The sequence below is a fragment of the Peromyscus eremicus genome, chromosome 3 (assembly GCF_949786415.1).
Source record: "Peromyscus eremicus chromosome 3, PerEre_H2_v1, whole genome shotgun sequence".
In the NCBI taxonomy this organism is placed as follows: Eukaryota; Metazoa; Chordata; class Mammalia; order Rodentia; family Cricetidae; genus Peromyscus; species Peromyscus eremicus.
In genome coordinates, this window is record NC_081418.1 from 49,338,607 (window position 1) to 49,359,709 (window position 21,103).

Sequence of the window (21,103 nt, forward strand, 5' to 3'; positions counted from 1 at the left end):
ACCCACAGGGCAACACACAAGCATTTCTAACTTCAGTTTCAGGGGTCCAACACCTTCTTCTGACCTCTGGGGGCACTGCACACATGTGAGGTGCAGACATATGAAAGCAAAACACCCAACACACAAATTTTTTTCTAAAAAACAAAATAAAACTGGCGCTGGCTAGTGGATCCAGTCACTGAGAATTGACTTGCTCATGAGTGTTCTGCTTAGCCGAAAGATTAATCCACAGAAGTATTCATAATTAGAGGGCATTTGCACACTGATGAAAACTTTCAGAGGCGGGGCCCACCATTTATTCCTGATCCCCTTTATCGCTCTTTGCTTCTCAGCACCACAAAGTGGGCAGTTCTGCTTCAACATGCCTTTCTACCATGATGCTCTGCCGTCACAGGCCCTAAACAATGAAGCCACTGGCTACTGACGGTAACCTCTGAGACCAAGTTAAATGAAACTTTGCCCTTCCTAAGTTATGCCAATGTCTTCGTTACTGTTCTACTGACATAACAACACACCAGGTGATTTACAGAAGGGAGGCTTTAATCGGGCCTATGGTTTCAGAGGGTTAGAACTCAGTCCAAATGCGTGGACTCATTCCAGTGTGGCCCTCCTCAGTGTGGTCCCCTCTGCACCTTCAGGATGAAGCTGCTGAGCTGGGCCACCCACGGCACCAAGGGCAGCCACTTGGGTCAGCCTGCTTTGTGCTGGCTCCTGGACACACCTACCTCCATCTCAACTCCATCTCTCATCTCTTTCCTTTACTGAGACTTCCTCTCCTTTCTGTGCTATTTCCTGTCTCCTCATGCCCCATGGCGATGGCTCGGACATCAGTGGTTCAGCTACCCTGCTCCTGCACGCACTGTGGGCCCAGGTACCAACTCTGCAACCCACTCTTCCATGTGTGACCGGCTTACTGTGATTTAAATAAACTTCCTTTCCACTCTGGTCTAAAGAGTGAATTCTTTGAACAAACCACTAATGCCCTATCCCCAAAATTGCCTGTAAGGGGATCAGGACTTTAATTTCTAAAAACAAAAGGGGGGAGCTGGAAATGACTCAGACATTATTGCTCTTCCAGAGGGCTGGAGTTGAGTTTCCAGCACCACGTCAGATGATTCACAACTGCCTATAACTCCAGCTCCAAGAGATTCAACATCTTTTTCAGATCCACTAGCACCTGCACACTACACACACACACACACACACACACACACACACACACACACACCCCTTTAAAAACAAAAGAGGGCTGTTAAGATGTCTCAGCAGGTACAGACACTTGCTGTCAAGCCTGATGTCATGAGTTCAGTTTCCAGAACCCACACAGTAGAAGAGAACTGATACCCACAAATTGTTCTCTGACCCCCACATTCATGCTGTAGCATGCACATCCGTACCCATACCCACAAATGTGCACATACATAAATGTTGTAAAAATACTTCAAGCAATAAAACTAACCCACTAACACAATATGTGAACCATATACTAATATGTAACAATATATCCCAAAATAGGTGGTGGTGGCGAACACCTTATCCCAGCACTCAGGAGGCAGAGGCAGGTGGATCTCTGTGAGTTCGAGTCCAACCTGGTCTACAGAATGAGTTCCAGGATAGCTGGGCTACACAGAGAAACCCTGTCTTAAAACAAAAGATAGCCCCAAAAGCTGAATCAGGCTTTATTGAAATAATCTTATCAAAATGAGACAAAGCCAATACAAAAAACAAGTAAAATTATTATTTAAAAAATCACATATTATGCTGGGCGGTGGTGGCGCATGCCTTTAATCCCAGCACTCGAGAGGCAGAGGCAGGCAGATCTCTGTGAGTTAGAGGCCAGCCTGGGCTACGGAGTGAGTTCCAGGATTGGCTCCAAAGCTACACAGAGAAACCCTGTCTCGAAAAACCAAAAAAAAAAAAAAAAAAAAAACACATATTATAAGCCATGAAGGCAAATGGTATGATTAGTTCTGCAAGGTAAGAAGCATTGTTTATGTTTTCTAGACGACAAAAATGAAGTCAGGTAATTTACCAGTATTACAGGGCAGCAGTATGGTAGAGAGGAGCTAAAGTAAGCCCCATCTCTGCTCTTTTTAGGCCATCCAGACTAGAGAGCTTCTGGACTACTGGCGGGGGATCACGGGCTGTGAACTCACCAGGATGGGCTCCACCAGCTGTCCCTCTGGCATGACTGAGCGGTTCATCTTGGCAATGCTCTCTAGGGTATCCAGCGCAGCCTGTGTGTTTCCAGTGGAGACGTTGAAGCGAGCAGATTCAGGGATAAACTGGGCACAGATTACAGAGACCGTCAGAGCTGCAGGTACCGTAGACTGCCAAAGGTGCCGTTGTACTATTCCACACCTTACTCAGTCCTGGCTGCCTCCCACACCCAGGACGGGTGGCAAGCTCTAAAGGCATACTGCACATCAGGCATGCTGATAAATGCAATGCTGACTTGGAAATTTGCCTCTAGGGAGGGAAATCTAGGGAACAGGAGTCTCTGGACTAAAACCAAAGGACCGACTTTAGATATTTGAGTAGAATGTAGACTTTTTTTTTTTTTTTTTTTTTTTTACAGATATATCAGTTATACAATGGGCTTGAGAGCAATTCATAGACAACCAATTCCAGGCTGCACTTGAACCTAGGCCTTCAGAACATCCAATGGTGGGCTGCAGTTAGCTGAGAAAGCAATGAAGTTTTAGTCTACAACCACAGAGACTGTGGTCTTCCCACAGGAAGCAACAGGCCTGAAAGCCACTGGTCCCAGAGCCCCTGAGGGATCTGGGTGTGATTCTTGGTGTATGTGTTGTGGGGGTGCATACTGGGGATTGAACCTTGTGAAAGTGAGGTGTGCATTACACCACTGAGCCACACCACTGAGCCGCACCCCAAGCCCTCAAGGGCCAGGGGTGGGGGAGGGGGATTCTGAGCAACAGACTGGAACCAACCATCCTCTGAGTTTGTGCAGAGGAGAGATGAGGGCCTGGCTGTGGGACCAGCCATGGGAAAGATGTGGAGGTCATGATTTTGCTTCTTGTGGAAGAGGAAAGGCTTGGGAGATTATGTATTCTTAAAAAAATGCTTTAAAGCTGGGCAGTGGTGGCTCACGCCTTAAATCCCAGCCAGCACTCGGGAGGCAGAGGCAGGAGGATCTCTGTGAATTCAAGGACAACTTGTCTACAGAGTGAGAGTTCCAGGACAGCCAGAGCTATACAGAGAAATCCTGTCTCAAAAAAACAAAAAAACAAAAAACAAAAAACTTTAAAAGATGCCAGGTGAGAAGACAGACCTCCATGACCTGATACCAGGCTTCTAAAGCTGGGTATGTTCCTGCAGAGACCCAAATTAGGTTGAGGTTTGGAATAAATGACCACTCAGGAGCCTTTGCTTCCTCCATTCTCTACCTCTCTGCTCCCTTCTCTATTTCTCCTCTCCCTTCTTCCTCTCCTCTCCTCTCTTCCTCTTATTCTCCTTCCCTCCTTTTTCCTTCTTTTTCTCAGGTGTCTCAGGATGGCTTCAAATCAGCTATGTAGCTGAGGGTGACCTTGATCTTTCTGCCTCTGTCTCCCGAGTACTAGGATTACAAGTATGTGTTACCTCACCCAATTTATGCTGTGCTAATGACCAAACCCAGGACAGCTCAACCAACTGAGCTTCATACATCCCCACAACTGAATGTTACTACAGTTCCGGGGATCGGGCACACTAACATGCACATACACACACATACACACACACACACACACACACACACACACACACACTACAGAATTAAAAACAAAAGTAAATCTTTTTTTTAAGAGGCTAACATAAATACATTTGTGGGGAAGAGGTCAGTGGTCCAGCAGAAAGGGAGCATGCGGGCAGTTTCAGAAGCATCACCTTGAAGGCCATGATGAGGATGATGCCAGGGATGGAGGCAATGCGGATGAGCCAACGCCACCCAATGGTGGGGATGACCACAGAAGCCATGCTGATGATGAGCAGGGAGCCAGCAAGCCAGAAGACCTGGGGAGAGAGACCTGAAACATGACAATTCCTTCTGGCCCATCTCCTTGCCATTTCTCCCTTCCCCGGAGCCTTGGAGCTATCCTTTTGTGTTCTGTGTGGGCAAGGTGGGAGTTCTGAGGGGTGACTATTGGGTTCTACTCCCAGGATAGCTCCTCTGATCTGAGGAGCTGATGGGTCACTTTACTTCATGGTTCAGTTTCTGTCTGTAAACTGTTTGTTCTACCTTAGTACAGAGAAGCCATCAGCAATATCACTAGAGTTTAAAACAAAAGCCAAAAAGTCGAATACCCTAGAGGTCTTCCACATGGGTTTGTTTTCTTACAGATAATACAGTGCCCCGGCCATAAGAGGTACAAGAGGAACAGGGACTGCTCTCTTCTCCCAGTGATCAGGCGTCAGTTTCTCTTCTCAGAGGAACTGACAGTTTACTATCTGCCTCCAAAGCTCCTTTAGACACGCTGTTTTCAGAAACAGCCCATAGTATAAGTGAGGCCTCACACTTTTGCTCTTCATGCTTATGGACTTGATATCAAGTAACGTGGGCCCCGATGGCCAATAATTATTAATAGATGCCAGGCAGTGTTAGCACACACCTTTAATCCCAGCACTCAGGGGGCAGAGGCAGGCTGATCTCTTTGAGTTCAAGGACAGCCTGGTCTACAGAGAGAGTTCTAAGACAGCCAGGACTGTCATACAGAGAAACCCTGTCTCAAAAAACAAAAAAGAATAGAATAATTAATAGGCCCATCCCCCATTAGCCTGAACACTCCTATTCATCTAAGATGGGGGTTCACTCCATCTCAGAGAGAAGGAAAGAGGGCAGCTCCTTCGCGGAGCTACTTAAGGGATGGTTTTGGTTTTTTAATTTGTTATTTTAGGTGTATGGGTGCTTTGTCTGCATATGTGTTTGTGTACCATGTCTGGTGCCCAAGGAGGCCAGTAGATGTCAGATCCCCTGGAACTGGAGTGACAGATGGTTGTAAACTGCCATGTGGGTGTTAGGAATGGAACCCATATGCTGGTTCCTCTTAAGCACCTAGCCATCTCTCCAGCCCCAAGGGATGACTATCTTATCAAAGATAATTACGCCAAAAATAGATTACTTAAGAAAGTGATAGGGCTATAAAGAAAATAGAATAATGTATGGAGAAGGGCTTGAGTGACAAGGTACAACTTTTCTAAACAGTCAGTAGATACAGATGCTGTGTAAGAGTAACAGTTGATGTGGCACTGGGATGGATCTCAGTAGTAAGAGGGCAAAAGGGTTTTTTAAATGCACTTGTCACACATTTCTGAAGATAAAGGTGACAAAGTTTGTTGACGGACACTTGCACTGTGGGTCCATTAACTGGGGATGAGCCAGCACAGCCCGGCGATTGAGTAGGGTGAGGGGAAGGGTGGGTTCCACTGAGACTCCCGAATTCAAGCTCAGATAGCAGAAGATGAGCTGTTCACTGTGACCTGAGATAGAAACATGGAGATCGGAGGCCCCGGGGGAAGGTGGAGAGGTGAGTTCTAAAAAGGTGGCATTTGAGGACCCCCTAAGATATTCTAGTGACTGTTGGGGAAATGGTCACCTGGCTCTCAGTTCGGGAAGGTGTTCTTGGTTTTTTATACATATTTTTGGAGATGAAAAGAACACATAGGTAGAGCTGCCCATCTGCAGGATTCACACCCATGAATTTACATCCATAGTTTCAGCCAACTGGGGATGGATATTCAAAATCAAAAGGCGTCTGTACTGGATAACTGTATACCTATGAAACACTATTAGGCAACTCATCTCTTGGTGATTTAAAGTACATAGTATCTAGAGGGTATATCTGTGTACCATATCTGGTGCCCAGAGTCCAGTAGATGTTGGATCCCCTGGAACTGGAGTGACAGATGATTGTATACACAAACCTGAAATATAACACCATTTTCTATAAGGGACTTGAGCCTCCAGATTTTTGTATCCTCTAGGATCTAAGAGCCAATCTCCCATGGATACAAAGGGATGACTCTGTGTGTGTGTGTGTGTGTGTGTGTGTGTGTGTGTGTGTGTGTGTGTTTATGCAGCCACTGGAGTTGATGATATTAGTCTGTGTTCTGCCAGTAAAAACTTGTGCATTTGCACTTAGCTGTCACATGGTGTGTGCCTCGAGCCAGCAGAGTCTTGATGATTTTTAAATGGTCTAATGTAGCTCAGATGCTGTGAATTAAGATGCATTCCTGGTCATGAAATGCTGAAGACAAAACCTGGAGAGAATGTGGAGTCACCATTGGATACTTCTGGTTCTTTTGGTTATTGTTGCCTAAATTACATGTAAAAATAAAACTGTAAAACAATCTCCTGTAGGGATAAAAGAGGGATCTGTGGTTGGTACGTAAAGTGAATAAAGAATTTTTTAATTAAAAAAAAATCTCCTGCATTGTTTATTGCCAAATACATGAAGTCTTAGTGGAAAGGATCATCTTTTTCCTGGACATTCCCTGGAGTTGGGACTCTAGGATCTGGGGCCTCAGAAACAGTACCGGGGAGCAAGATTGACAAAGATTCTGGATGTGAAACCTCTAGTCAAGAGCCAGCCAGAGTCGGAGAAGGACCCTGGAGGAAGAGCAGCTGTCAAGACACATCATGGCGCCTTCCTCCAGGTGGGGCCAGTGTGGACCGGGAGACACCAGCATCCTCAAAGAGAGATGGGGCACCCCAAAAGAGTAGGAGCTGTCTCCCTTCTCTCAGTGAGAAAGGCCATCTGAGATACTTTCCTGGTGTCTGTCATCCTAGTGAATCCAGCCACTGAACTACCCTCTGGCTTTTTTTTTTTTTTTTCTGGTTTTTCGAGACAGGGTTTCTCTGTGTAGTTTTGGTGCCTGTCCTGGATCCCACTCTGTAGACCAGGCTGGCCTCGAACTCACAGAGATCTGCCTGTCTCTGCCTCTCGAGTGCTGGGATTAAAGACATGCACCACCACCGCCTTGCTATTCCCTGCTTCTGAGAAAGGTGGTCCAGTTCTTAAGCGTCACTGCTGGTTGCACAAATCCCCAGCTCAGAAAACCTTCATACTGGACCTGTGGCCGTGAACATGTTTCACGCTCATTAGTTGGTACCAAAATAATAGGCAGTGCCCCCAGCCAATCAGCTGGCTGGAAGGAACCCACATGTCCTGTTCTTTAGCTGCACTAGCTCCTCCGCAGAGCTCCCACTTCACCTTACCTGAGACAAGGGCAGCATGTAGCCTCGGTATTTTGTGGGCAAAAATTCAGTCTTTATGATTAACCTGCACAGGGAGCGAGGAAACACAGTAATTTTGTTTTTAGAAAACCAAGCGACTTCCCGTTAAACAATCATAAATTTTCACCTCAATAAAGACATTGTAAGCGTAAAGGGGGGCTTGAGGAATGGCTCAGCAGTTAAGGACACTTGAGGCTCTTGCATGGGACCTGGGTTTGGTTCTAAGAACCCACATAGTACTCACAATCCTCCATAATTCCAGTCCCAGGGGATGTGACACCCTTTTCTAAGTTCTGTGGACACCAGGCACTCTCAGGATACATGTACACACAATACATGCAGCAAAGCACTCATACACATAAAGTAAATCTAAAAATTATTTATGTATTTATTTACTACATATATCTTATTATTTAATTTTTTAATTAGAAGAGTTCATCATATATCAAGCTATGATTGTTACAGTGACTGTTCACATCAGCAAGCAGTGAGAAGTGAGTTCTCAACCACTCCTCTCCGGTCACTTGCTCTGACAGTCATTTTAAACTCTGTCACACAGGGACATTGGCCTTATCACTTGGGCCAAGAGAAGCTTTGGAAAATGGTTTCATCAAATCTAATGCCCTTTTGAGAAATCAAAACACACCCCAGGGAAGGCAAAGACATTCACCGATGACAGTCACAGCGCAATTCCCAATTAAGTACATAGTGATTTTTAAATAGAAAAATAAACAGAGTGAAATTTCGTCAGTTTTAGCATGTTAGCCAGGGCTGGGTTTTCTTCTTATTTCTTTAACATATTTATTGGACTATTTCTTGCAGGAGATTCTAAAGCTCTCTCAGCATCTACTCCTATCAGGCTCTGAGCTCAGAGAGACACTTAACTAATGCCCCAGGGAGGAGCGAGTCTGTCTTCAGCACATTAAGGCAATGCCAGGTGCTTCGACATCTCCTGACGTGATTGAAGGAGAGCGTGCCTCAAGGCACCCAGGAGGGAATAGCCTGAGGGGCTCTGTGAATTTCCAGCTGGCCCCAAACTGGGACATTAACACAGCAACTCTCCACCCAAACATTGAGACCCTGAGCATTTACCTAGAGGCAGGAGACAGGCAGATGCATTAATTCTATCTCAGGATTTCTTACTCTGCTTTTCAAATTCATTCTGGTGTGGGTTTTGTTGTTGTTGTTTTTTAATCCAAGTATTTTTCTATTTTCAATTTTATTTTTAATTGTGTGTGTGTGCGTGTGTGTGTGTGTGTGCGTGTGTGTGTGTGTGTGTGTGTGTGTGTGGTGTGCAGGTGCCCAAGTAGGCCAGAGGCATCAAATTTCCCCTGAAGCTGATTTGAATGAACTTGGAGCCTCTGCAAAAGCCAAGCCATCTCTCTAGGCTGTCGGGTATGGTTTTAAACTATAGGGCGATGGCACTTTGTAATAGACCGTTATTCCCGGGTGCTACAAGTGCCCACAGCCACTTGCGTTTAGCCCCTGGAGTAAGCCATCTCTTATCCCCTTTGAGGTGAGAGGTGGTGATATGGGGCAAGTCCATGGAAGGGAAGGGTTGGGAGTACACAGCGAACAAAGCCAAAGCCTACATGCCTTGACCTACCTTCAACCCAAGACCTTGTCCATGATTGGCAAGAGCTATGGCACTGTGCTACATCCCTGGTCCTGGACTGACCTGTGCTTCACCTACCTAATGTAGTTCTCTCTCTCTCTCTCTCTCTCTCTCTCTCTCTCTCTCTCTCTCTCTCTCTCTCTCTCTCTCTCTCTCTCTGTGTGTGTGTGTGTGTGTGTGTCTGTCTGTCTGTCTGAATCTGTACCCACCCACTCTGTGTGTGAATGTGTACATGTGTGTCTATCTCTGTGCTTGTCTGTCTGTCTGTGACTGTGTGCATGTATGTCTGTTTCTGTGTCTATCTTCTCTCTCTCTCTCTCTCTCTCTCTCTCTCTCTCTCTCTCTCTCTCTCTCGTGTGTGTGTGTGTGTGTGTGTGTGTGTGTGTGTGTGTGTGTGTACCTGGGGCATCCACATTTCTCTCCCACAGACTCTCTGGAGCAAGTCTTACCCTTGCGCATGGCCAGACACTCCACAGCCTACCATGGTCCTCAGAAAGACAAACCAGATGTAAGATGGGGAGAAAGAGGTCAGTAAGGAGAAGTAGGCTCCCCACAGGAACGAGAGCAGCAAAATCTGAAGCAAGGAAAGAGAGCTTGTTATCAGGACCTGCCTGGGGAGTAAAGGAGTCTCTGATCCCTTCTGATGTGAGTGATGTGAGTGTTTCCTCTGTCCAACCTCGGCTTCCCTGGAAGCTGAGCACCCAGGGCTCTCTCAGTTTTCCCTGGAACGCTGAGCCATAGCACCCAATGCTCTCCCACAGTCTTCCCTGGGAAGCTGAGCCACAGCACCCAGGGCTCTCTCAGTCTTCACTGGCATGGTCCAGGCCATTCTCCTGTTTGAAAGTGTCTAGTGTGTCCACCCTCCAAGGTAACAAAAAGCAAAGCCCTGCCCTCCCTCCTCCAGGGCTGTTGGGAGCACGGGGAGGCCTTGGATTGAAAAGAGTAGAAGAAGCAAACTTAATGCATCGCCTTTTCTTATTTACAAGGAAACCAGAGGTTTATAGTATGGACTAAAGTTCCCGGGAAACACCACAGCTACACTGACGATTCTCCAAAACTGGAGACTGACGAGACCAGTGACTTTAGAAAGCCGGACTAGTGCAGAGCCAGAGCCCAGGTATCTTAGGGTTATCCTTGGCTCTCTGAACAGCCATCTTCATTCACCCCTGTATCTGATTATAAGGTAAAACCTTAGGATTACATTAACTTAACACAAGACTAGCTTTCACTGTCCCCAAGCTAAGAACATCATCAGATAGCATCTGAGTGAGCCCTATAGCAGAGATTCCCCTGCTTTGCCGTAAGCCACCAAATCTAATGTCCCCAACCCATGTATTTGATATTAAATAGCAAGACTAAGTTGGAACACTGTCTTAGTTAGGGCTGCTATTGCTGTGATGAAACACCACGACCAAAAGCAATGTGGGGAGGAAAGGGCTTACACTTCCACAGCACTGTTCATCACTGAAGGAAGTCAGGACAGGAACTAAACAGGGCAGGAACCTGGAGGCAGGGGCTGACGCAGAGGCCATGGAGCAGTGCTGTTTATCGGCTTGCTCGCCTAGTCTCTTAAAGAACTCAGGATCACCAACCCCAGCAATTTCACCACCCACAATGGGCTGGGCCCTCCCCCCATCAGTCACTAATTAAAAAAATGCCTCACAGGCTTGCTTACAGCTGGATCTTATGGAGGCATTTTCTCAACTGAGCCTCCCTCCTCTCTGATGACTCCAGCTTGTGTCAAGTTGACATAAAACTAGCCAGCATAAATGTGGTAATTGTGGTACCCTGAATCTGTATTTCCGTGGGCCATAGTCACTTGTGTTTGACTCCCGAATAAGCTCTCTTATCCCCTTTGAGGTGAGAGGTGTTGACATGGGGCAAGTCCTTGGGAGGGAGGGACTGGAGAGTGCCCAAAAGAGTACAGGTTGGGGAAGGGGGATGGGGGATGAAGTGGGGGATGGGGTTGGGGGATGGGAGTGGGGGAGGGATGAGTGAATTCTACATGGCCAATCCTACCTTCCAGCGGCCATATCTGTCAGCCAGGACACCAAAGAGGATGCTGGACACCATGTAGCCAAAGAACACCATCTAGAGTCGGGATAAAGACAAACAGTGCTCTAAGCAGAACACGCCATTTAAGATGTGCACTGACTATGTTAAGTATATAGCCTTCCTAGCTAAAATTAGGCTGGAGATAGGCTTCCCAAAGCACCTCAGGCTCAGGGAGCACAGGCAGGTTCTGGAGGTTGGTGTCTCTCTATTCTTCTTGTACAAACATACCTTCCCAACACAGCCCAGGTAGAGACGGGTCCACAGAGCGGGGAACTGCTTTCTTCCCCCATTCCCTGGCCTCCATGCTGTGCCCAGACTGAAGCTGTGACTTTCTGCTGTGATTTAAGATCTAGTCATGCCTGCTATGCCCCGTTCCTACACAAGCCGCTGCCACTAAAGCAGTCTCTCTTCATATTATCACAAGCAAACACAAACTTTAAATGAACAACTGAAACAACCATCCACCTAAAAACTTCTCAAGGCCTGGGGCCAGGGCTCAGTTGGTAGGATGTTTGCTTAGTATGCGCAAAGCCCTGGGTTCCATCCCCAGCTCTACATAAAAGCAGGCATGATGGTTCTGAGAGGATGCTAGGGTTGCAGCCATCTTAGAGAAGGGTCAGACAGGGACAAACTGGTTTAAAAAAAAATCCACCAGAGGATGTGCTGCCCCTCCGCCTCTAGACCCAGACAATTAGGAGCTGCACACCAGACATTTCCTGCCATAACTTAAAGGATATGATATAACATAACTGGCATAATAAACAAAGCACCAGATATGTCCTGTGGGATGTTTTCTGCTATTATAGATTGTATACCATAGCTGTCAGAGGGAATGAGTTTCCTGCAGATAAAAATGGGATGTCTAACTATGAAAGAAAACGGGTCTTCTGGTGATATAGATGTGAGGACATAAACTACTGGAGGAGAAGGCAATTTCCTTGCAGCTGCAGCTCTCCAATCAGTTCAAACCAAGCTTCACTAACCTGAAGCAAGCACCAATCCTGAGCTTGTAACTGCATAGAGTTGGAATTCCCCCAGATTCCCTACCGTAACCATTATAAAAACCCTGCTTGATTGATACTCAGGGTCTCTCCTGCTCTGCTGCTGCATTAGATGGATGAAGAGGCCCAAGTTAACTCGCAACTATAAAAAGACTCTGCTTTTGCATCAGATTTGATCTCTTGGCAGTCTTTGGGGGACTCTGGGTACACTCCAGAGGTGGGAGAAAGAGGGTCAGAAATCTAAGGTCATCTTTGGTTGCACACTGTATTGGAGGCCAGCTTGGGCTACATGGATGCAGGAAATCATGGAGTTGGCCTGGTCTAGCTGCCTGGAGACGCATGAGTCACATAGGTTCTTTAGGTTAGAGTTCATGGCTTCTGGGCACTGTGTGCCTCTCAGTTCCTGAGAAACCAAGGCACCCCCTCAAGCAGTGGAGCATTGGGGCCACTGTGTGTCTCTGCACTCCCCAGAAGTCAGCAAAGCGTGGAGAAGCATGGCTGAACTGTTAGTCCTCGACATTAACCTTGAGTACCCTGTACAGCTTGCAAACGTCATTGTATCCTGACAGCTACAATTGTATTCTCTTTCTTCCAGGGGTTTTTTTCCGTGTAGCCCCAGTTGTTCTGGATCTCACTTTGTAGACCAGACTGGCCTGGAACTCACAGAGATCCACCTGCCTCTGTTCCTGAGTGCTGGGATTAAAAGTATGCACCACCACTGCCCAGTGTATTCTGTTTCTGGGAGTGTTAGTGCAAGTCTGATTGCTTGCAATAAACTTGTCTCTGCCTCATTCTTGCTGAGACCTCCTCTGACCCCGGCCTGGTTTTCATTCCCACCAACCATATCAGGAGACCCTGGTTTGGTAAATAAGTGTTGCCACTTACACATGGAGACCCTGTCTCCGTAAACAAACAAATAATGAAATCTCTGGACTATAAACTGTAAGGTGGAGCCACCTGGTTTTCCCTTCCTGTCCAGCACTTCACTCAGCCCTGGCTCCGTGTGTACACCTGTGAAGCTAGCACCTACTTCTCTGCCTTCCAGATGATTGCTCTTTCCCTCTGGAGTCCTCCTGGCCGATGCCTCCAGGAAATCAGAGACACAAAGCCAGCTTCGCTTCCTCATCTCAGGGAAGATGCTCTCTCTCTGCTGCCTGCTTTGTCTTCTTTCCTACCCCTCCTAAGACAGACTCACAAGGAACTCTTCGAAAGCCATTGTCCATGCATGTTGGCCCCACCCCACTTCTGTACTGCAGATCCAACCCGGGACCTCAGGGTCCCATATATTCTCCTTTATTAGATTACTTAATTAGCATACAATGTGTATGCAATGGGTTTTGTTATAGCATTTTCTTTCTTCTTTTTTTTTATTTTTATTTTTCGAGACAGGGTTTCTCTGTGTAGCTTTGGAGCCTGTCCTGGAACTCACTCTGTAGCCCAGGCTGGCCTCGAACTCACGGAGATCCCCCTGCCTCTGCCTCCCAAGTGCTGGGATTAAAGGTGTGCGCCACCACCGCCCAGCTGTTATAGCATTTTCATGCACTTTAAAATAACATGTGTATGTGTGTTGTGCGTGTAGCTGTCCAAGGAGCCCAGAAGAGAAGATCAGATCCCTGGAGCTGGAGGTTGTGAGCTGCCCAGCATGGGTGCTGGGACTCAAACTTGTGTCTTCTGCAAGAGCAGCGAGTGTTCTTAACAGCTGAGCCATCTCTCTGGCCCCAAACATTTATGATTCCTTTTTCCCTGCTCCTTTCCCTCCTCCCCCTGCTTCCTGCTGGTCCCTTTGTCCCTCTCTCCTGCTGTCTCATCACATGTATTCTATTACCTTCATTTTTATCTTCCCCAACACTCCCAAGACCTCTCAAGGTCCTCAGCTTAGCTTCATGACATATATCTACCCTAAACACCTATTTAAAAATTAGAGTCTAAGACCCACAGATGAGAGAAAATACACTGTTTGTCTTTCTGAGTCCGGATACTTGGCTCAACTTAATGATTTCCACTTCCATACATTTCCACACAATGCCATGATTCTTTCTTCCTTGTGGCTGAATAAAATTTTGTTTTGTACATGCACCACATTTTCCTGTGCAGTCATCTGTTGATGGACATCTAGGATGGTTCCATCTCTAGCCATTGGGCACAGTGCAATCATGGACATGCAAGTGTCTCTGCAGTTGGACCAGGGGTGCTTTGAGACACCTCCATACTGATTTCCATAGTGGCTACATAGTGAATAAGGGCTTCCTTTTCCCCACATCTTCGCCAACATTTGTTGTCATTTGTTTTCTTGATGACAGCCACTGTGACTGGTGTATGATGAAATCCCACAGTTGTTTTAATTTTCATTTCTCTGATAGCTACAGACACCGAATGATTTAAATGTTTGTTGGTTGTTCTGTTTCCTCTTTTGAGAACTGTCTATTCAGCACACCAGACCACCTATTGGATGGGAGATTTAGGATCTTGATGTTTAATTTTATTTCAGTTCTTTACAAGATTTTGGACATTGGCCTCCAGTCTGGGCTGGCAGGGATTTTCTCCCTTTCTGTCGGCTGCCTCTCCACTCTGCCAACTGCTTCCTCTGCTGCATAGAAGCTTTTTAATTTCACATCATCCCACGTGTCAGCGGGGTTATATCCCGTGTTATTGGAGTCTTTCCGGAAGTCCTTGCCTATTCCTATGTCTTGAAGTATTCTTCCTGTTTCCCTCAAGCGATGTCAATGTTTCAGGTTTTATATTAAGGTCTCTGATCCATTTTGAATTGATTTTTGTGCCAAGTGAGCTGTGGTTCTAATTTCCTTCTTTGTGTGCATGCGCAGTTTCCCCAGCACCGTCTGCAGAAAAGCTGTCTGCTTCCCAACGGATGTTTATGATACCTTTCTCAAAAACTGCGTGGCCATTGCTGTGTGGGTTTATGTCTGGATCCCCGGTTCAACACTCTTGGTCTACATGTTGATTTTGTGACAACACCATGCTGTGTTTGTCATTATGGCTCTGTACTGTAATTTGAAGTCAGTTATTACATCTGTATTGATCTTTCTGCTTAGAGTTGCTTTGACCACAAGGAATCTTTTGTGTTCACACATTAGTTTTAGGATTATTTTTTCTAGTTCTTCAAAGAGTATCATAGAAATTTTGATGGGGATTGTAATGAATCTACAGACTGCCCTCACCAGTATAGCCATTTCCACAGCATTAATTCTATCAATCCACAAGCATGGAGTCTTCCCATTTGGGGGCATATTCTTTAATTTTTACATCAGTGTCTTAGTTTTCACCCCATAGATCCTTGAGTTCTGAAAGGCATGACTTTTGCCCTGGGCTCTCTGCTTTCTGGGACAAAAACCTTGACTCAAAGCCTGTGTGAACCCTGAAGCCTGCCTTTCTGGAGCCCTGTTGGGAAAGTGCATCGCAAAGGGACACTGACTTCCGCCCTGCCCTCCTCCCTTTCCTTCCACCTTCCCTCGCTGCGGAGCTCTGCTCTTTTATGTAATATAAAACATGATTCGGCCAAGTGCAGCGGCACACATCTGCAACCCCGGCTCTCAGGAGGCTGAACTGGGCAAGTGTGAATGAAAGATGGAGGGCAACCTGAGCTCTGGTCTCAAAAACCAACAGCAGACACCCTTCTAGTCCAAGCACTCCGGACACCTCTGCTTCTTCAGAACAGGACAGATGTGCTGCTGTGACTGGACACAAATCTGGGCTCCAAGCTTTCCATCCCCCAAGTCACAGAAAGAAGCAGGCTTTGAACTTACTACACTTTAAGAGAATGCAGAGCAGTTCGGAGGGAGAGACTGGGGGTCCAGCACAGGTCAAAATCACAGGCAAAATTCAGAGAAGGCTGTGAGTGGAAAGGCAACCATCTGTCCCTACCATCCCACCAAGTGATCCTTGCAAGCTCAGAAGGATATAAGCCAGGGGAGGGGGAGGGATGGTCAAAGAGAACACTTCTGGAAGTTTCCACCACCACTTTCAGACCCTAACGTTAACTCCGTCTTAGGGAATCGTGCCCTCAAAGCCTCTTCTGTCTTGACTGCTACAGGTCACCACTTTCTTGTCTCCCAGACAGTCCTCTCAGTCTGGCCACACCCTGGAATGTCTTTCTATTATGTGTTGTCTCCATTAAAACCAGTTTTAATGACGAGTAAGTCAAGCCTTTTCTCATTACCCTGTGCTTCTCTGGACCTTCAAGGCTAATACTATTGCCTCAGTAATTCCTGAACACGCAGCCTCACCTCCAGGCACTACCATTCACCACTAGATACTGTATCCCTGGTATCTGGCCCTTCAGCCACATTTCCCAGAGTTCTTGGAACACCCTACCATGGCCCTCTTTAAAGCCCTTCAGTGGCGGCTCACATCTGCAACATGGCCCCCACATTTTTAATATGCCCTCTTTGCATATTAGCCAAACCATGCGGCAGACAGAAAGCATACTTTAATATCCATTTCATAAGAAACATAATGACTATGAAGTCATGAATTCTGTATGTAAGGTTGCTTTTTGTGACATGGAATCAAATCTGAAAACTGTGACAGATCCTGAGTCAAAGTATTTTTCAGGGAGGACATATTGTTTTGGCCGATGTTGAGGACCAGTGGAGATCAGCTAGAGGACCAGATGCAGAGAGGTGGGGCCGGGGCTGGGGCTGGCAGTGCATGGAGGTGAGGCTGTTCTAGAATTCCTGGGGAGGTAACATCAGCTGGGAATGGTTGGGTACTCAAGGTTATTCACTAGAGGGAGAGAGAGAGAGAGAGAGAGAGAGAGAGAGAGAGAGAGAGAGAGAGGCATTGAATGCTAACTACGTTGGGGTCTAGAAACCCATGAGCTCTGGAGGCCAGCACTCATCATTTTGGGTGGGGCGAGGGTTTGGCTCTCAGCTCTTGGTTTACTGGAAGGGAAGTCAGGTTGTTCATTTACACAGCGCAGGCCGCAGGTACTCACCGTGGTGACAAATGCCACCTGCCAGTTCTCCAGCTGCCATTCACAGCGGATAACAGGAGACACAACTGCTATTAACATGATCTCCATGGCCTCCACAACCTTGAAGAGAAAGCGGGAAACAACGCCACGTCTGTGAACCAGCTCATGTCACCCCACACAGGCCTGTCACCCAGTGTCCCAATGTCCTCTTTCCCCTCCCACTAGATAAATAAAAAAAAAAAAAACTATGGTAGAGCCAGGCACAGTAGCATACACCCGTGATCCCACTACTCTGGAGACTGAGGCAGGAGCATTGTGGGTTTGAGTCCAGCACTGGCTTCACATCAAGACCGTAACTGGAGAAACCCCAAACTGAATAAAACAGAATGAAAGGAAAATAGATTCCTGTAATAAATCCTCAGCTTTCATAGATGTAACAGTTTGTGCAACTTGGGAGTATCCCTAAAGATTGTGGGTGCATATTCCCTGGGCTTGCTGACCTGTGCGTGTGCTCAGTAACACTGACCAGTCACTTAGCTAGCGGATGAGCCTGGCTAGCCACGGCATGCTATGAGGAGGGTGGGACACACCTTTGTAAGTAAGGGTTTGAAATAGATTCTTACATCAGGAAGCTGGGGTCTCGAGGAGATGGGAAGGTTTCTGAAGGCCGGAAAAGACAGCACGGGCGTGAGCTAGGAGGACATTATCAGGGAAGAATGTCTACGCAACGGATGGTGTCGGATGTGCTACTGAGTACTTTGAGAAGAGACCGGATAACCGGTGTCCTGGTTTGCTCTATGTTGCTGTGATAAACACAAGATCAAAAGCATCAAGGGGAAGAAAGGGTTTCTTTAACCTACAGGTTGTAGTCCTTCGTGGACAGAAGGCAGGGCAGGAGCTCAGCGCAGGAACCTGGGGCCAGGGACTGAAGCAGAGACCATGGAGGAGTGCTGCTTACAGCCTTGCTTAACTACCTTCCTTAAACAGCCCAGGCTCACTTACCCAAGGTTAGGACCACACACGGTGGGCTGTATACCCACCCACCCTTACATCCATCAGTAACCAAGAAAATTCCCCCCAGACACGCCCTTAGGCCAATCTGATGGGACCAGTTCCTCAGCTGAGGTTCCCTCCTCCCAGGTGTGTCTAGGTTTGAGTCAAGTTAGCAAAAACTAACCAGCACAATTAACTTTTGTCCATATCTTACACTCGGTTTCAGGGTGGGTTTATCTCCCAGGGAAAGGAAGTGGATAGCAGAAATGAATGAGTAGGAACAGGTGAACTATAAAAGAAACAGAGATTGGGGATTGGGTTTTCAAGGTAGAGTTGCAGAAAGAGACATACCCAAGTGTGGGTATGGCTCCTCCAAAGAGAGTCACCGCTACCATATTTATTTTTAGTAGTGTGTGTGTGTGTGTGTGTGTGTGTGTGTGTGTGTGTGTGTGTGTTTACCCGAGTGTATGCATGTGTACCACATGTGTTCAGGAGCCATGGCAGCCAGAAGGTGGTACTGGATCCCCCGGAACTGGAGCTGCAGACGGTTGTGAGCTGCCGTGTGAGTGCTGGAATCAAACCTACGTCTTTTGCAAGAGCAGCACGTGCCAGCCCTCCAGCCCGACCTTATTTTTTTAGACAAAGTCTCCTACTGAACCTGCAGCTTGGCAATTTGGCTCGACTGGATGGCCAGCATCACCAGGGACCCTCCTGTCTCTTCCCCTCCTCACAGCAGGGATTGCAGGTGCGGTCACCACCAAATACAGCTTTTTCATGGCTGCTGGGATCCGACTCAGGTACTCGTGGCCTAAGGTTTGTTTTTGAGATAGGGCTGGCTTTGAACTCTTAATCTCAGGTGATCCTCCCACCTCAGTCTCCTGAGTCGCTGGGACTACAGCACCTACCACTGTGCCCCGCCAAATCTGAGGGCTTGCACCTGCTGGATGGGATGAACACAAACATCACAGACAAGGACAAGGACATCGGGAAGAGAGAGGAGAATTAAAGGAAGAGAACCCATTTGTCTGGGATTAATCTTGGTGATGGCGCTGCTGGAATAGTCATAGGGGACAGTCATAGGAGATAGTCATAGGGGACAGTCACAGGGCACAGTCATAAGGGACAGTCATAGGGGACAGTCATAAGGGACAGTCATGGGGATAGTCATAGGGGACAGTCATAGGGGACAGTCATAGGGGACAGTCATAGGCTTGTTTATTATAATAACGCAGAGGTCTGGCAGGAAACAGAGAAGCAGTGGTCCCCAAGCTGTGGGGTTTTCTTGTTAGTGTGTTGTTTGTCTCCTCTAGAGAATCGCAGCTGTGCTGAGTGCAGACATTGGGATGTTTCAGCACAAGACTGAGATGGCATGGTCATCTCAGAAAGATGTTCAGATTACTAAACTCATCCTCCTTAGTACTACAGATCAGCTGGGCAATATCCACCAGGACTGAATGTCTAAAGAGTTGCAATGGAAATACACTAGTTAGTAACACTGTTCCCCTCCAAAAACAGAAGTTATTAAACCCTGACACATCACATCTACGTGACTCTCGGATGTGGAACTGTGAAAACGTGGACTGAAAGACTCTTCCCTTTACAGATAAGGAAGGGTCCTGCATTGCATGGCATGTTATCATGAAAGGCGGGGAATGATATTTCTGACATGTCCCTTTCTATGTCAACTTCTCTCTTTAGAGAGCACATAGCTCTGGAAGATGCATCAGAACCTGTGGGCTGCCTCTGTGTTGTATGACTCTTTTTCTGATTTTTGGTCTTTGTTTTATTTGTGTTTTAGAGAAAATTTCACTCTGTAGCCTAGGCTAGCCTCACAGTAATCCCCCTGCCTCAGCCTTCTAAGTGTTTCAATTGCAGTCATAAGCCATGACACCCAGGTTTTATCTGTCATTTTTTTTTATTTATTTGTTTTTGAGACTGTCTCAAGTAGCCCAGGTTGGCATTGAACTTGCAATGTAGCAGAGGCTAGCCTTGAACTCCTAATCTTCCTGCTTCATCCTCTCAAGTGGCAGAATTACATCCAAATATTATTTGCTGCTTTTGGTTAGTGAATATTTGGTGAAAGTTATTATAGAATTAAATAATTAGGACTTGAATCACCTAAGCCCACCATACCAAGGACAGCATAACAAGACCCCATTTCCAAAAAAAGAACAGATTTTACCTGATTTGATCTTTGTACTGGGGCGGGGGGTGGGGGGAGTGGGGACCTATCCCAGGGTCTTGCTGGTACTTCACATGCTAGGCAAGCTCTCTTTCACTGAGATATATGCCAGCACTTTCTAAAACTTAAAAGGAAAAAAAAAAACCTAAACGGTGTGTGTGTGTGTGTGTGTGTGTGTGTGTGTGTGTGCGCGCGCGCGCGCGCGTGCACCCATAAATGTCCATGTGAAGAAAGCAGTTCTCTCCTCACACCTTTACATGCGTTCCAGGAATTGAAGTCAGATCTCATCTATCCCTAGCTGGCCTCAAACTCAATGCACAGCAGATGATGACCCTGAACTCCTGATCTTCTCATAACTACCTCCCTGACAAATGCTGGGATTACAGGTACCTCCACCATGCCTAGCATACACACGCCGCTGGTAGAAGGAACTGACTGAGCCTCTTAGGGGATCTAGACTCTCCCTAACAGCAGGTGTTCCAGGTGACCCCAATGCACATATGCTCAAGAGCCATGTGTCTACTCCACGTGAAGTAACTCCATGGTCCTCTCCCTTCTCCCCAGCAACTCAGTGTGAACCAATGAATCTTGAATTGCCAGAACAGACACACGCATTCGAGTGTTCCCAACCAACCCACGCCAAAGGCTGATAAAATGATTTCCACAGGACTCCTACTCCCTGGAAAACTCCAGTGGTGGAGGCCAGCAGAAAAGTTGGTGTCCAACAGAGCGGTCAGTGCCACAGGTGCAAAGGCTCTCTCCATGAGTACTCACCCCGGTGCTGCCCATGATGAGAAAGAGTGCAATGTGGAAGCGTCCGAAGCCGATGGTCTCCACGGCATCCTCCACAGTGAATGTCTTTGTCTCTGACAAGGAAGTGGAACATAAGACCACTTGAGTGGGAAGAGAAGCCCTGGGGATTGTGGCTCACCTTTGGAGGTGTATGCAACATTATTATTATTATTTACTAGGGTCTTGTGTCACCCAGACTGACCTCAGACTCCTATGTAACAGAGGATGACCTTTGACTCCTGACCCCCCTGCCTCTACCTCTCCAGTGTTGGGATTACAGACATGGACCACCACACCCAGTTTA

At 46.9% G+C, this 21,103-nt stretch overlaps 1 protein-coding gene across 1 annotated transcript in view; it reads right to left on the minus strand.

Moving 5' to 3' along the window:
- Positions 1 to 21,103, minus strand: part of Svopl (SVOP like) — a 54,503-nt gene that overhangs the window by 33,177 nt on the left and 223 nt on the right. The window contains exons 2-8 of the mRNA XM_059256555.1: positions 20,782 to 20,873; positions 16,854 to 16,952; positions 10,866 to 10,937; positions 9,296 to 9,420; positions 7,214 to 7,277; positions 3,886 to 4,011; positions 2,157 to 2,285 (exon numbers count right to left, since the gene is read on the minus strand). Of these exons, the coding sequence (XP_059112538.1) occupies positions 2,157 to 2,285; positions 3,886 to 4,011; positions 7,214 to 7,277; positions 9,296 to 9,420; positions 10,866 to 10,937; positions 16,854 to 16,952; positions 20,782 to 20,873 (707 nt within the window). The remainder of the gene's footprint in view (positions 1 to 2,156; positions 2,286 to 3,885; positions 4,012 to 7,213; positions 7,278 to 9,295; positions 9,421 to 10,865; positions 10,938 to 16,853; positions 16,953 to 20,781; positions 20,874 to 21,103) is intronic.